Source organism: Pithys albifrons, chromosome 3 (genome assembly GCF_047495875.1).
Source record: "Pithys albifrons albifrons isolate INPA30051 chromosome 3, PitAlb_v1, whole genome shotgun sequence".
In the NCBI taxonomy this organism is placed as follows: Eukaryota; Metazoa; Chordata; class Aves; order Passeriformes; family Thamnophilidae; genus Pithys; species Pithys albifrons.
The window spans coordinates 59,351,780-59,369,276 of record NC_092460.1 but is presented as its reverse complement, the minus strand read 5'-3'; the positions used below and the strand labels follow the sequence as shown (position 1 = coordinate 59,369,276).

General features: G+C 36.0%; 2 protein-coding genes across 4 annotated transcripts in view; one reads left to right on the top strand and one right to left on the bottom strand.

Annotated features, from left to right (window-relative positions):
- Positions 1-207: 207 nt before the first annotated feature.
- TSPAN19 (tetraspanin 19) lies at positions 208-11,480 on the bottom strand. Its single transcript, XM_071550084.1, is given in 9 exon segments — positions 208-306; positions 1,610-1,702; positions 1,704-1,754; positions 4,579-4,689; positions 6,497-6,571; positions 7,806-7,938; positions 9,077-9,159; positions 9,260-9,352; positions 11,058-11,480. Coding segments are annotated over 9 exon segments (1,161 nt in total).
- The window catches only part of LRRIQ1 (leucine rich repeats and IQ motif containing 1), a 104,845-nt gene continuing 98,610 nt past the window's right edge, over positions 11,263-17,497 (top strand). For 2 of the 3 annotated variants that reach the window (XR_011697263.1, XM_071549947.1), the window contains exons 1-6: positions 11,263-11,466; positions 12,291-12,453; positions 13,629-13,740; positions 14,422-14,492; positions 15,671-15,773; positions 16,343-16,548. Coding sequence is in view for 2 of the 3 variants with exons in the window: in XM_071549947.1 (XP_071406048.1) it covers positions 12,325-12,453; positions 13,629-13,740; positions 14,422-14,492; positions 15,671-15,773; positions 16,343-16,548 (621 nt within the window). In the remaining variant the exon portion in view is untranslated. The remainder of the gene's footprint in view (positions 11,467-12,290; positions 12,454-13,628; positions 13,741-14,421; positions 14,493-15,670; positions 15,774-16,342; positions 16,549-17,497) is intronic. The other variant, XM_071549946.1, reaches the window with a different exon arrangement.

Below are 17,497 nucleotides of genomic sequence, written 5' to 3'. Positions count from 1 at the left end.
CAAACATGTCATCCTACAAACATTGGACACCATCATCTGTGATGGTGCTTGAATATTTGGGAGCTTGTTGGTAAACAGTGCTTGATCTTACTTCTAATTAAAATTGATGGAAAGCTTTACAAACTTCTGGAGAGCATGACAAAGCCAAATGGCATTGAATTCATTTTTCTACCAGCAGGATATCAGTATTGTGTGGATTTTTTTTTTTCACTTAAAAGAACTCTCACTTGTATAATTAGTAGGCTGATAGTATGTGCTATTAAGAACATTGTTTTCAAACCATGTATTTAAATATTCTTGACATCCCTAGGCAAGTACAGATGAACAGATATCAAGAAAAAGCATGTCAACTTTGGAAATCATATTGCATCTTTATAAGAACATATAAAATACATAGAATAGAACTTTCTGCATGGTATGATGGATTCTGATATTTATTTGCCAGAAAGCAAATATAACAGTAATGTGTACTGTGGAGCATTAGCTATAGAATATTTTTAATTATCTAAACTAAACAGATTGTTCTTGAGGAAAATTGATATTTTGCATGGAAACGTTCCAGAGCTTCTCACTTAATCAAAAAGGAATTTGCTTTTGTGTGAGTTTAACTAAGAGATTACCTTACAAGTAAATGCTCAAAAAATATTTTAAAGTTTCCATTGAGTCTCATCCTGAAATGGATGTGCATATTTTCTATGATAAAATCTATGCTTATTATATTTTTAAAAAGTTAATTTGTAGATTAAAATAGCTATAAATATAATACATATAAATAAATATAAAAGCATATAGTAAATGTTTTCTATCTTTTGAAATGATCTTTTAATAATTACAAGAGTTTGGAGAAACAGGGAGAAATTCCAAACTGATGAGCAAAAGAAGAGAATAGCAGATGTCACTGGACAACATCCTTCCTACTATTTACTGTTCTGAACTGTTAAGAAAAAACTTTGACCACTGTATATTGTCCTCGTTGGATAGTTCTATTAACACTGCAGCATTCATAGAAGAGGACAATATGTACTATTTTAGCTCAGGTGGTGATATCTGATGGTTCTATGCAAACTGGTCCCTTGACATCAAGACACATAAATGCTAACATGAAGTTGTGTTGGAAAACACATCTCATATTTCAGTGTCTTGCTCATTCCTTTTATCCTCTAAAGTATTGGAGATGATCTGGAAACAGATAATGCAAACAGGTGGAGATATTCCTCACATTCTGTCAATATTGAATAGTAATTACAAGTGGAAAATGTACTGTACACTTTTTATATACTGTCACTTTACATTGTCATCATTCATTTGCACAGCATGGATTTATGAATGCCACCATGCTTGCTAATTCTTAAACCACTTCCAACTTCCACATGATATCAGGCACAACTTCTGTTTTATTGAAATATCCTTGATTTAGAACTGCCTACATGACTGACAGTTAACAAGTAAAAACCAAGGCTTCAGCATGAACAGACACAAACCAATGAATATTATGAAAACTTTGGCATTCGCAAGCCACATCTTGATGGAAAACATATTTTATACATTTTTTTCCAGTTTATTTAGTAGCAAAAGTTTCATTCTTCAAGACAAATTTTTTATATCTTACCATATTCTATGCTGAATTCCTTGGGACATCACAAAACCATTTCTTCAGACTGGATTTTGTGCATGAATATGGGATCTGAGTGCTATTTTTTCTTGTTTTCATTCCTTTCCCACTGTGTGGTGTTGTATCTTCCACAGCATTCAGTCTAGAATAGAAATTTAAATCCTGTAACTCGAACACATATAAAGACTGTTGCACACAGAAATTTCCACCCAAATGAATGTTAGCTGTTATTTAGTTGATTAAATTAGTTGGATATTTTCCCTCTCTATTAAATACATAAATGTCTCAGCAGGAGATGATTCACCCTTGTGAATGTATCATTTTCCGTGGCATGCACTGCATATTACAGACAAGAACAACATGATTTTAAAGTATACTTTGGAAAGGAACTGCATCCAGCTCCGAGATCCTGCATCCAGCATCCATCCTGCATCTGGAACACTGCACTCAGCTCTGGATTCCCCAGCATAGGAAGGACAAGGACCTGTTAGAGTTAGCCCAGAGGAGGGCCATCAAGATGATTAGAGGGATGGAGCACCTCTCCTATGAGGAAAGGCTGAGAGAACTGCAACTGTTCAATCTGGAAAAGAAAAGGCTTCAGGGTGGTCTAATCGCAGCCTTCCAGTACCTGAAGGGAGAGTATGGGAAAGCTGGAGAGAGTTTTTACAAGAGCATGTAGTGGTAGGACAAGGAGGAATGACTTCAAACTAGGTTTAGGTTAGATATTAGAAAAAAAATCTGTACTGTGAGGGTAGTGAGGCCCTGGAAAAGGTTGTCCAAAGAACTTGTGGGTGTCTCTCTCCGGGAAACATTCAAGGCCATGTTGGGTGGAGCTCTGAGCAACCTGATCCAGTGGAAGGTGTCCCTGCCTACGGCAGGAGGGTTGGAACTAGATGATGTTGAACGTCCCTTCCAGTCCAGGTCATTCCAGGATTCTATGGACTTTCTTTTGGACTCTAAATTATTCTGTAACACATCTAAATAGGAAAAAAAATTGCAAATCCAGAATAAAGTAAAACATTTTGACTGTAACTCTTGGCCTTAAAAAGTAATTTCAGAAAATTGTGTGCACTCAGTAAGCTAGACTAAGAAAGTACTCACTGTGGAATACAACTAAAAGAATAAATATAACCGTATATTATTGGGAAAAGCACAATGAATGTGGTTTCATAATTAATGCAGTAAATAGGGACAAATTTTATAAAGAATATAATAAAAATAAAAACACAGACACTGTTTTACTCAGATCTAGAAACTTCAATAAGGACCAGATTTTGAAAATGCTTATTTATTCTTTTGTCCCTTTTAAGACCATATTTGCAAAAATTCGCCCCTCTTAGAGGGAGATCTTTGGTAAGTCCCCCTATTCAAATTCATGTTTTAGCGAGAATTGATCTCTTGTGAACACATAGCTCAAAAGTGAAGCACAAATCAGCTAGTTCTTCCCAATAATCTATTTCAATACCAGTAACACAAAACCAAATTAAAGTATCAAACAGCTTGGAGAATGGATTTTTTTCATGTAGAAAATTCCAGGAGATTTTTATTGTGAATGAGGATGAAACTTCAGAAATATTTGAATTGTTCTGTGGGACGAAAAGTCTTCTATATTTTAGCTGAGATGCTAAAAAAAAATCATCTATCTCATTTTCATATTTCATAGTCAATCCAAGATACAATGCTGCTAAATTTTGAAAATTAGATAACTTAGTCAAAGATGTCCTTTCTCTGTATAAATATTCCATTTTAATAACTCTACGAGTTCAGTTAAAATAGTCACAAGCTTTAAGCAGTACATTAAATATCACTGAGAATATAAAAAGTGCAGTTCTTCTTTAATACTATTGATGATCTTAGGCTTTTCTTTTTTTTTTTTCCTCTCATCATATATGCCAAAGATTTCAGCAGCAAAATATCTCAGGACTTTGAGATCTGACACAATTTACATATGCCCACCTGTGTAGGTAGTGAGTAGGTAGCTTTGCTGAAGTCTGTGTTCCTAAAACAGTTCAATAAAACTGGTCAAGTACACTAGCACATAGTCTAGCTGCACCATTGACACAATGGGGTCACCATTAATCACTTGAAAAACCATGAATACAATGAATGCATTTTCAAAGAACACATTTTAAAAATACATTACAAATGCATTTGTAATCTTGAGACTAGACATATATGCCTTGTGAGTTATCTGGAATAATAAATTATCTTCAACAGTCATTAAAATATGCAACTCATCTCTGCAAGAAGTCATATTAAAGGCCTACAGCTGATCTCTAGAAGCATATTAAACCATATTAAAATGTTGAGCTGTAGTGTTTGTAATTAAAAGCTCATAATACAGAATTTCAAACGTGGATAACAGAGCACTGGTCAAAAATCTTGTTAACAACGCCCAAAATAATTGATACCATCCAAAAGCGTTAAAGGACTTTTCTAAAAAAGGAAACAAACTACCTGCTGCCAGGCCAGAAAAAATACTGTGATGAATAATTAACTATGTGTATTGAAAGTGCTGATTTGCCAGCTCATTTTAGACTTTAAGCATTATTTCTGAGAGGGTCTCAGTGCAATACCTATTCAAATGCTCTCACAGTAGGAGCTCTACTTTGACCTCATAGCATCTCTGCTTGTCCATGGTTCTCATCAGTCTTGAGACCTAGGCAGCTTTTTGGTATCCAGCACCAGAAGAAACGCTAGGACACCCATCAGTTTTCTCTGCTGCAGGAAACTTCAATGACCAGAACTGTCATCTCCTATACAAATTGTCAAGTTCTTTAAAAGCATAACCTCTTCCATTGTAACCAACATAATAGCAAGCAATCTGCCAACCTGCATCAGATAGTAAGAGCACATTTTGGAAAATAATGATTTACCTAATTAAAACGTTTTTTAAACTAACTTCTCATTGGTATACACATTTCTGGTCAATGCTGTATTTTTGGAGGTGATATTTTTTTCCTTGCATTGCACTGCATAGCATTGAAAATGTTCCACACATGTTCCTGCTCATCCAGACTCTCATTCCCATATTCAGAAACAAATTCATCAATTCTGTTGTTCCACTAATTGGGGACCTGTTAAAAATATATATAACATTTGATATATGCATATTGGTAAGAATGTGGATGGACAGTACAATCCTTGATCTTTAATTGATATTCAGACTTCTTCAAGGTTTACTTCACGCAGCAGCATTTGCCATCAACAGGCCAAGTATGATCTAAGACATGTCCTAGCCATTGCATTAATGGAAAAGTTGGACCCAAAAGGGAAAGATAAACAAAGCAGCCCGAATCACATACACAGCAAAGGCAGACAAGGTGATTAGCCCAAACAGAGCAAGAAGAGCCAAGAAACAGTTTAGTTGCATCTGATCTGTCCTGAAATACTAAATCCTACTTCACATACTTACTTTTAATAAGCACAGTGACATGTAGTGGTAAGCATAAAACAAAAATTGATTCTAGATCTAATGTGATACTGAGCACCATACAATCTGGCCAGGACATGTATTGCTTTGTGCTAGTGTTGGTCCTAGATTAGGCATCTTTGCTGAGACTGTTGCAATACACTTTCAACAGTAATTGAAGTGTATTGAAGTGGACAAGCTGGTCACAAAGAATGCAATTATAGAGAGTCTAGAATACATGCAGAATACACTCTCAGGAGAACTCCTAGGCCACTGAAAGGTTTGATTATAAAACAAGAAAAAAAAATCAGGCTTCTCCAACTCATTTCCCTTGCTACAGCCATACTAAAAACAAAACTTCAAGGCTTGCAAAGTGAATGATGATGTAACCATCACTTATTACAGTTCAGTAACACTTAATTAAGGTTGAGATGAAGTGCAATTACAGTTGATACAAAGTAAATTTAACTGCAAACTTTCAATCCATCTTCCTAACACAAATAGCTGACTCTAGAATGCATCATTCCTGACAGTTCAAGTATTTCAGTATGTAAAACCATCATATAAAAGAGACAACTCCATCATTATAAATCAACATTTAATAAAGAAATCTTGATGATACAGATACACTTTGAATGAGTAAAACTAATTTATTTTTGCTGTACTCTGCCTGAATAGCAGCAGACTTTGGAGAACTGCATGAACCTTATGAGAACACTGGAGTTTTTCTCAAACTGTAGATTTTGAAATTATGGAACAGAGAAGTAGTCAGACCAGTGTGGAGTCAGTACAGATTACCTTCCTTAAAACACTGTCAGGACTGCTCAAGCTATTGGAGTTGCTATATGTAGAAAAATAAATCACTATATAAAGCTTTAAAGTGGAACGGTTACTAGTGACAACTTCTATGTTGGTATTTTTGTTGCTTCCTGTTCTTAAAACCAGAAATACGTGTTCCCTGGATTAGATGTCTGCTTGTACCTAAAACACAGGTTCAAACAATAAAGTTAATAGTTCATTACTATACTTTGCATGCCATGACACCAATAAGTTCTACTATCAATTGCACAGGGGACTACTGCTATCACCTGCTAGCAGACACAGCTCAACATCTAATACTTTCTTCCACCCCTGCTGATATCCAGGAAAAAGATACTTCCTGGGACATTCCTCAATAAGAAATAAAACTGTCCCTTCCACTGCTGATTCCACATTCCTGAATAGGAAGGGTATGGTTTTTTGTAGTGGAGAAATTGGAAATATATTTACATGTGTATTTACTGTATTGAACCATGCTGAATTATTCAAATTCAGTTTTCCATGTATTCTGCTATTCCTGATGAACGTGTAGAATACTCAACTTCAATCAAATGGTAATAAAGCATACACTGAGAAGTGATTATTAGATCTTTTAATTAATTGAAAGAAACATTTTGAAATGATCAACAGTCTCACATAATTTATGTACGTACCTCTTCTTTCTTCATAATTATCACCACCAATATTGCCATCTGGGTAACAAACACCAGGACTTGAAAACCCATATACTGAAAAGAAAGCCCCAAGTTATGTATAAACATTATTTGAACAAGTGAACAATACAATAAAAAGTTCCAGAAGCTCAGGTATAATCCATCATGACTATTACTTAGAGTGATTCCAAGAAAAGTATGTTGGGCTTAAAGACACAGCCATAACTTTCTTGGAAGTGAAGAACAAAAGTAAGCAGCTGTGCTTCACTGAAGAAAATTCTTACTTCTTTATTTCCTTTTGAATTATGATGGTACCTAAGTCTCATGCCTATTTAAGGACTCCTTTGAGCTATAAGACAGAAAATAAAATTAAAAAAAAAGTTTGATTTTGTTCATTTTCAGTGAAAACAAATTTTCATCTATGGTATCTAGATACTGCGATACTAAATGCCTTTATGAAAGTTGGAAATGAGACACTTCTTTTTCTTCCATCGTCTATAAACTGTAAGGTAAACACTACATGCCTAGGCAGTAGCAGGAAGGAAGAAGGAATAAGGCTCCTGGTTATTGCACTTGGGCTCCTCTCTTTGATGTACAAATTAATATTGTAGTGCTTAACAAATGAATCAATAGCACAATTCACTGCTTCAGCCTTCACAGTCTAAAAGAGATCGCTCAAAAGGGATGGCAATAAACAAAAGACAGAGAAAAAAATTGTAATAGAAGTGATCATAAAAATGTTTAGTTACAGTGCAATTTTTCAGAAATCAAAATGTTCTTCCCTTAAAAAGCAGGAATTGTATATAAATACGGAGTTTCCAGGTGGGTACATAGGTTATATAGGTAACAGCTTTTTAATCACACTTTGCTGTTTCAGTATTGTAGCCACGCTGTAGCTACCTGTACCTTCAAGCTGCAGTTTTCTGGAGCAGGCATTTCTTTGTTTCTTCAGCACATACTAAGCATGTGAGCATATACTGAGACATAGATAATCTGTATAATTTCAACATTAAATTAATTTTAAAACATGTAACAATAAATACAGTGGTTAAAATCTTGACTGCATCAAACTGCAAGTGTTTTGCCGTTGAAAACGTTCATGCAGTGATATGGAAAGATCTTCAGTTTTACTGAGATTTCATTTGAACCAGGACTTTATACAAATATTTCTTTCTATTAGTAAATTTTTAAGCACTCTGTGTGGAAATGACATCAACACAGGATCACACATCAAGACAGGATCACATTTTTCATGTACACAAGATTTCCTTTCATTTTAAAAGAATGTTGAAGACTGATTTACACTTACTGTAACTAGTAGACCTTTGATTTCCACAACACTTCCAAGGAATCTCACGGCTAACGTAAAAGTAACAAGGGATCCAATGCCAAGTAACATACAAGAAATATACATTGTTAGCAGGTTCTGCCCTGAAGAAACCGTAACACAGTGCATTTGTACTATTACTTCTTTTGCTTTTCTCTTTTTCTTTTTCTGAGACTTTTACTTCAAATACGTATTCCAGAAAAATAATTAAATCTTATATTTACATAAATTCAGATGACGGTAACAACATACAAGATGTAAACAGAGCATTCTCAATTGAACAATGTCAACCACTCAGTGAAATCAGATAACAATTAGAAATTTACAGATTTTTTCTGTTTGCCAAACATTCTTATCACGTGCAAATCTTATGAAGACATAGATATAGTTGCCACTAAAGCTAGCCTCAGATTCAGTGCTATCCTTCCTCTTTGTGACTGACAACTTTCTTCTTTCCACTTCAACAATTTTTGCATGGATATGGAAAGTAGCAGGGGTTTTCATTACTTCCAGCTCAAAGGCTTTGTCTCAGCATTGGATGAGATCCCATCAGTTTGGAACTGATATTTCTTAACATTGCCAAGGCACTCAAGTCTTTAACAGCACAGCTGTTGATACGCGACTCAAAATTTACTTTTCTGTGAAAAAAAATGACAGATACCCTGCAAAAAGGAATGTCCATATGGAAAGTTCCAAGCTCTTAAACTTTTATTCATTACACCCAAATATTCACTTAAAGGATCTAAAATCTTGCCAAATGCAGGCGAAATGCAGTCTAGTAAATTATATAAAGAAAAGATCAATAGAGTTAATTTATTTTTCAGTGATTCATCTATAAGCTTTACACCAGGAGAAATAATTAAATTGCATAAATTACAATAATACATAAATTGTAAACATAGTGACATATGTTTTCTCCTATTTTGATAATCATATTTTCTGATGATGGAAAATATACTCAACAGAAAAATACCTCTAAAACTATGCAGTTCAATCAAATACTGACACCTTCTGAAAATGAAAATCTATTACGATTTCTGTTGATTACATACAATCAGATAATAAAATGGGCTGGGTTGGAAGGGACATAGGCATCATCTAGTTTCAAGTCCCCTGCCATGTGCAGGGACAGCTTCCACTAGACAGGTTGCTCAAAGTCCCATCCAGCCTAGACTTGAACACTTCCAGGGATGGGCCTTTTTTCTTTACCAAATTATTTAAAACAAAAGAAAAAAATCTATTTATACTCACATAACACCCTGAATAAATTGTTTCTGTCAAATATAAGCCACAGACCAAATGTCAAAAGCCTGGGAAAGAAAAAAAGCAAAAAAGCCTGGGAAAGAAAAAAGGAGAATTGTTATTTTAATTAAAAACATCTTGACAAATATTTTGAATTTGCTAAATGAAAGAAAGAAAACAAACTTTTTTTTTACCCAGCAAATTCCATTGAAGACACTTAAATAGTATTTCTGTATTAGTGTTTTACGTCTTCTTTTAATTTTTCTGTTTTCAGTTTTGAATAACAGCTGAAAATATAATCATATATTCAGTTCAATATGAAAAAAATATGACTAAGCCTACAGATTATAATAGTATCTATATTCTTTAGATAATGCTTTATAAATAGTCATGTGATGCACTGAACAGAAAATAGTAGCAACAGATCAATAACCCGCCATGTAAACTTATGGGCTGTATGAGGTAACTGGCTTTTCACTTTCCCTGAAGAAGTCCTACCACTTTTAAGAGTAATACAATTTCAAGACAATTTTCAAAAACAGAATGTATAAAAAAATAGGTGTAATGCACTGTTCTAGTAAAAAAACCTGAAAAAAACATGAACACTTACATATTTCATTTGAAAACTGGCATCTACAATAGTTCTGCTGTAATAGCAATGTGGTTTCAAAGCTTTTTTTTTTGAGCCATTTTAATAATAATTCAGTTTATCTTAAATTGTTTTCTGAAAATTAGAAACACTATCTTTCACAGAATCATAGAATCAATTGGGTTGGAAAAGACCTCCAAGGTCATCAAGTCCAAACCTTGGTCCGATTCCAGTCCATTTACTAGATCATGGCACTCAGTGCCACGGCCAATCTCAGTTTAAAAACCTCCAGGGATGGAGAATCCACCACCTCTCCGAGCAGGCCATTCCAATGCCTGATCACTCTCTCTGTAAAGATTTTTTTTCTGATAGCCAACTTAAATTTCCCCTGGCAGAGCTTGAGCCCGTGTCCCCTTCTCCTATTGCTGAGTGCCTGGGAGAAGAGACCAGCCCCCACCTGGATATAATTTCCCTTAAGGTAGTTCTAGACAGTGATGAGGTCACCTCTAAGCCTCCTCTTCTCCAGGCTAAACAACCCCAGCTCCCTCAGCCTCTCCCCATAGGACTTATGCTCCAGTCCCTTCACCAGCCTTGTTGTTCTTCTCTGGACCCGCTCCAGCCCCTCAATATCTTTCCTGAACTGAGGGGCCCAGAACTGAACACATATTCAAGGTGTGGCCTCACTAACACAGAGTACCTTACATTTTATATTACATTGTTTCTACATGAGAAAATACTTACAAGCATTGAATATCTACATCCTACCTCACAAAACACAGTCTAATACACTTCTTCCTGAAGTCAAATGTAACCACATTCTTACAACAGAGTTTTCTTCTGTTGACTTGCCCTGACTTGCTGGACACAGGCAAGAGGTCCCCAGAGGCACCTCTTTTATTGGCAAAGTTGTTTGCTCTATGGGTGCCATGGTCCTCCCTCGCCATGGCCACGGCGTAACCCGTGGCAAACAAGGATCAGGTGCACATTCAGCTCAGTGCTGGAAAACTTCCACATGGAGAAGCTCAGCAGTCACACTATCCTGCAAAGTGTTGGGTCTCAAATGGACGAGTTTCCATTGTTGTCGTATTTAAATGTCTTATCCATAACACTGATGAGAACAAGGAAAGGCTGCCCTTGAATTCGGTATTTTGTGCTTTGCATCCGTCAGTCTTTCAGAAAGGCATTTGGTGTATTCTGAAGACAGTGGAGGGGAAAGATCTCACCATTCCAGTCAGATCTTTCCCGTTGCTCCCCAAAGACACATTTACTAAGTAAAACCTGACTTTTCATTTCGGCTGTTATTTTTTTGTTATACCTGTCTTTGCATCTTGATATTCCTCATCAGGCTTGGGTTCAGATGCTATCCCTGTGAGCACTATTACACAATAAAACTATTAAATCACCTTTAACTCGTCTTTGGTCCGTGTGTTTGTTTGCTGGTTTTTTTTCCCCACGATTAATTGCCTATTCCAGTTTACTGTGAGCACTACATTCCGCTCTATTACTACAAACAAAACCACCCCAAGAAAGCACCGCGAGCCCTTCCGTGCCCCGCGAGGAGGCGCCGCTGTCACCGCCCCCGACACGGCCGCTCCCGGCGCAGTTTGGCTCCTCCCGCTGTCCGGCCGGGCCGCTGTTTCCCGTTGCCGTGGTGACGCTCCCGCGGCGGGACAGCGGCGGGACTCCCTTCGCGCGGAACGCCGGACCGGCCGCGGTTGGCGGCTGCGGCTTTCAGGGCGGAGGGGCGGCCGGCCGGGCTGCGGAGGCGGCCGGGAAGGCGGGGGCTGCAGGAGAAGCTCTCGTGGACGACAGGTTAGCGGGTACATGAAACAGGCAGCAGGCAGGGGAGGGCTGCAGGTACCCCGACGAGTAGGTACCCCGACGAGTAGACTACAGCTCCCAGCATGCTAAGGGGCGGCTCTGTCCCGTAGGGGCGGTGGGCGTGACTGCCTTTTGCCGCGATGCTTTCTGGGAGGTGTAGTTTTTCCCCGCTCTCTGAGTGCCGTCTGTCCTGCCGCAGGCGCCTGCGAGGGAGCAGAGGGGAACTGCTCGCTGCCTCAGATGGGGCGGATCTGGGCTGCCTCCCCTGTCCCCCTGTCCATTGATTGGAAAGGGATACGAGTTGTGAAAGGAGGGAGGTGGGAATGACGAGGGACCCCTTTTCCCCTGCCTGCATCCCATCCACAAGTCACGTACTTCTGGGGCTTACATTTTCCATTTTCTCCATATCATTAAAACTTCATTGAGTGCTTTCTCTATGCTAAATCTTATTTTATAATTGTTAATGCGTATTTATTTATTGTTCAAAACTTCTTTTTCCCTGTGTAACTGTTCGGGCAGGAAAAAATTCCTTGTGAGCCTTGGATTATAGAACTGATACTGACCACAAGGATTAGAGGAGGGAGAGGCTTTTAATATTGAAATTGGGTAACAGTTGCAAAATTTTGAGGGTAGTATGAGCCCGATTCTCTCATCACTAGGTAATGTTTTTCTTATTTTTTTACTCGTTGGCATGAAGTGAGGTGTTTGTGTTATAAGCCAGCTGTTCAATAAATACATCTGAACAAACTAAGGTTAAATGAAGACTCTTTATTTTGGTTCATGCTGTCCTGAAAGATATTATTTTCTTTGTGTAGCTTTGAAAACAGATAAGACACTTTGGAAAGCAGAATGTCAGAAGATATTGAAGGAATTGAAAAAGAAATAGAAATAGAATTAGGCAGAATCAGTGTCACTTCCTTTGAAGCAGATGATCCTGATGCAGACGTATCAGACGAACCTTTGAGTGACAGTGAGACAGTAAGTATTCAAAGAGCTAAAACTGCATCTTTTTTTGCTTCAAAGTAGTAAAGGTATTGGAATCCTACCTGATGAATGAACATTCTCCTGACATACCTAACCTGGGGATTTCTTCTGTAGTAGTAGTCTCAGTAGTATGGCTTCATGAAAAATGTAACCTCTGGTGGTGACAAGGCAATAAGAGAGATGAATATCAGCTTTCTGCTTGAGTGAGAAAACGAGACCTGGAAATATTGTTTCAGAATCCTCTGAAGCCAGAAGATTTGATTTAAGCTAAGGAAGTGGATTAAATCTGTATGAATAAACCAGTGATTCTTCATTTAAATCTGTATTTAAATCTTACAAGAGACTGCCTTATGAGGTTCCTTGTGAGACTTCCAGGTATTAATTTCATATAAATGGGTGCTTCAAGACCTCTTTTTGAATGACTTCTTGTTTTGAGGAGTGATTTTCCTCTGAAATACAATCAGTTTTTTGTGTCCTTTTCAGCTTCAGACTCATAGCAAAAGGATTGGTTTCTAGGATATTAGGCTAGATAATGTTGGTTATATGTGCCATAAATCATGTTTGATATGATGTAGAGATAGATGAAGGCATCAGTGATGTTTACGCATTCACCTACTGAATGTCTGCAGTGTTTACTGTGATTTGCATATCTGAGAGAAGGCAATCCCTTTTCCCAAATTTTTGCGGTAAAAGACAGTCTTTGCATAGAGGGTTTCTATGTAGTAAAGAAAGTTGAAGCATTGGATTTACATGCATACTTTAAATATTAGTAAATTTAAGTTAATTTATTTTTTAAAGAGTCTAAACATTTTAAAGAAAAAGATCCTGTGCATCATAGGTATTTGTTCATTTTTGTCCTATGCTTTTCTTTAATTTCTTATAAACACAGTGTTAATTGAAACATGTTTATGAAGATAGGCAAGATAAGTTACTAAAATTTGATTAGAATGTAATTAAAATTGGAATCATGAATTGTTCAGTGGGTGGTAAGACAAAGGAAAGACTGTAGGAATTGGGAAAAAATTTGGTGGCAACTGCTATTAAATCTCCATCAACACTTTATAGGTGAAGCCAAAATGAGTCTTTATTCTTTTATGTCAAGTATTTAACTCTCATCAAACCTGTGAGATGAAAATATAGAATTTATGTCAAAGGTCATGTTTTTCTAGATTTCAGATGGCTTACCACAATCAATTCTCTCCTATTTAAACTTTATTAAGAGCAGGAATCAAGATTCTGAAAAGCTTATACTGCAAGACTTAGAAAATGAACAAACTACAGGTAAGCAGGGATCACAATTAATATGTTTGTACACCACAAGTCAGTAGGTCCTGAACTTCAGAGTTTTGATACAATTGACCCCCATAGGATATGTTTAAAGTCTGTCTTGAGAGTTGCCCAAGCTTAGCATTAAATGAAATGACCTTGTAATTGGGAACAATGTTGCTGTCAGCTGTATGACTGAAGCCAAGCTCATAGTTTATATGCCAGAGAGCTGGCATTGTTTATTCCATTAGTGCAGGAATCTTTGTGAAGTTCAATATTGTCTGTAAATTTTGATATTTGAGGAATGTTCCTTTTTGTCCTTTTTGTAATTCAATCTTTTTCATTATTTTTTGAAGTTCTTTGTCAGTTTTTGACCTGTTTCATGCAATTTCTACTGTATTTTTCTGCACAGAAAATGTTGTGCTATGTTCCATGCTGTGGAATTGTCTTTCATATTTGCTATCACTGTATTCTTGCAGTATTGTTGTGTGTATTTCTGTTGCCCATATTTTCTGCTTGTAATGTAGATCAATGATTCCCATATATATTTAAGTAAAACTGGAGGAGAATGAAAAAAATAAAAGGCTACTTTATTTTAGTTTAAACAAATCGAGTAGCTAAGCAGTACAGACCAAAACTGAGCACTGGTAGAGGATTTTTCTGTTTGTGAATTAAATTATGTATTTTTTTCTTTAGGTGACATTTATGGAGTAGTTTCTTGTCATGCTTTTGAACCAAATGAAGATCCAGAACAATATAAAGAAAAGGTATTTTTTATTTACACAATTTTTATCGTGGACAACTTACACTTGCTTTGGCGACCTCCTATGGACACCTATAAATGGGGTCAGTTTTTTTTCTGTAGGACTGTCCACAAGGTATTAGGATGAGTTTGTATATACAACTCTTTAGAACTGGGATATCAGCTGTAATACATCATGTCTATAAGCTTTAAAATTTAAAATATATTCTCTATATCAGTACTTGAGATATTTAGCACAAAAATCAACAAAATTTAATAAAACTGAATAATCCTTTATTGCTAATTATTTGCAGAATATTATCCTAGTAGTATGATAACACTTTTAAGCTTCTCTAATCTTACTTTTTTATCGTTATCTGGAAGATGTGCTACTATGAATCTTGCTCCTAATATTCTCCATTATTTTATAGAAAATCTAAACATAATAATGTCTGTACCTTTTAAAGACAAATCAAGAATTATGAACATGAGTTCTATATTTTCGTAGGATTTGACTGAACAACTTGCTGAAGTTCTTAGAAAAACAGAAAACTGTATTTAATTTAATCACTTTTAATTTGTTGTCTGGCTTTTATTAGTGAGCACTCTTGCAAACATGATTTTTTGTTCTCAAAAGACCATTGTTTAGGACAGCACAATTACTTCATGTGACTTCAGCTGGATTGCAAGTATTAATATATACCCCAGGCATGTGATGAACAGATGATAAATGAGCAGGAATAAATTACTTGCCAGTAAAGAACAATGAAACAAATATAGCAATCTTTGTGCCCATAGTATTGTTTTGAAATAGACTTCTTTAATATTTGCTCTGTTACTAGTTCTTCCCCTGTGTGAATAACAGTATTAATGCATAAATACAGTGCTTGGTTCCCCAGTAAGTAAAATAAATCCCAAATGCAGAACTTTCATTTTTCCAAGTAAAAATATAAAATATATTTTAAAAAGCATATAGAAATATTAGGTACTTTGTGAAATATTGTAATATTTATTGCTCTAGATGACAATATTTTCACTGTGTTTTTGCTTTATTCCATGTGTGAAGATTCCAGTCAGTAGCAAGTTTCATATTGTTTTACTTGTCATGTGATAAAAAAGCTTATCCTTGTTCTGAAAGATTTTTATAATGTTCTGCTTTTAAATATTTTTCTTGTTTTTAATAACAATATTAAACTGTTTTAGATACTGTTTGAGATTGAAAGTGAAGACTTGCAGATCACTACAACACCTAGTTATAGTCAGTCCACCAGTGACAAACTGGCCACTGATGACCACTTCCTTACAGGTAAGCAAACATATCAGTCATTTGGTTGAGTTGATCTTTAGTATCATATCACTATTTCCTGATTTTCTGTTTTCATAAGTATCATAACATTCTTTTTAAAGAGTTGCACATTACAGTATACAGCAGGGCTTGGTACTTGATGGATTGGGCATGAATAAACACCTGTGCTTTTACCTCATTTCGAAATCACAAAATCATCATAGGAATTTGTATAAAAAATACCACCCAAAAACCAATTTAAATAGTTATTAATAAAAATTGTATGTCAGATTGGATGAGTTGAGCTGGAGTGCATGAGTTTTAAAACCCTCACTAATATACACAGAAGACATCTTTAATCCAGTAGTATACATTGTTAAAATAAACATAATAGTGGCAGAGTTAGTAAGTGTACAAAATAATAAGACATCTCTTACTCAAAGGACTCACACTGTAGTTCTGATTTCCTCGGGGCTCTATATTGCTGGCTGAATCCTTTCCTTGTGAAATACTGTAAGACTCTTCAATGTCCCCTAATGCTTATTAGAAAAATAAATAAAACATTTGCTTGGCTGATTACAAATTCATAGCTGGTCTTGAAATGAGCATAAGCCTTACTCGTCATGAAGTAGAAGTAAAATGTAGACAAGAACTTGAGCCTGAAGATGAGAAGAGAAAAAGGGGGAAGGCTGAGAGAGAATTACGGGAAAAACAAAGTGAAGAGGAACATGCAGGAAGGGTGCGGCATCTGGAGCAATTTGAGGCTGAAAGGATAAAGTTACACCTTCTTCATAAGGTAATTAATGATATTGAAGCCAATTTGTTCCCATCTAGATTATTTGAATTCAACATCTAATCTGAAAAAGAGTACTATCTTAAACTGTGTGACTGTTCTAAATTCTGTTTACTTGTGTAAGCAAAGTGATTTGTAAGACATATTTAAGTATAGTCCATTGTTTTTTATGTGTTTACTGCTTTGATCAACAACAAATGAATTTTTATGGTAAATGTGAAAGTATGCTTTAAGTTCTGCCCTTACAAAGTTTTTTTATTATGACAACAGCCAAAGTATTGGAAATAAGAGTTGTGTTGAATTAATAAAAAATGAAAAATGGTCAATGTGCTTTAATAGAAAATACTTACCTACTTTGGATCTCCAGCCCCAGTTTCACATTTAGATGTAAAATCTTAAGTAATCAGAACCAAAATCATTCAGTTCAGCAATGCTGGTGCAGTGCTTCATCTAGGAAAAAGTTACAATACTTCCTTTTCTTGTCTTTATCCGGGAAACTGACTCAGGCTTTATCTACTGAGTTCTGCCACAGCAAAACATGACTCCACATATTAACTGGTTACATTCTCAGAATATCTAGTCATGTTTTGCTATAGTGTGTGATGTATACTGAAGGGTAAAATTTGATAGCTCTCCACAAAAGTGCATAGGAATATGAAAAAATGTAATTCTCAGATATTATACATGTGAGGCCACAGTATTTTATTATTTAGTCTAAATAATTGTGTTTTGAGAGACGCATTAACACTATATTTTCAGGTAACTAATTTGTGGCTTTCTGAAGAGGTAGGCACCTTTATCCCAGCAAGGTAATTCAAGTCACCAAAATTAGGGAAGGGCTTAGTGAGTGGGAAGACCTTTGGTCTTTGAAGACCAGTTCAGTATCCACTATAGCTCTTTTCAACAGGCCACAGAATTGATAGGCCCTCTTGGCTCTTTGACGTCACAAATA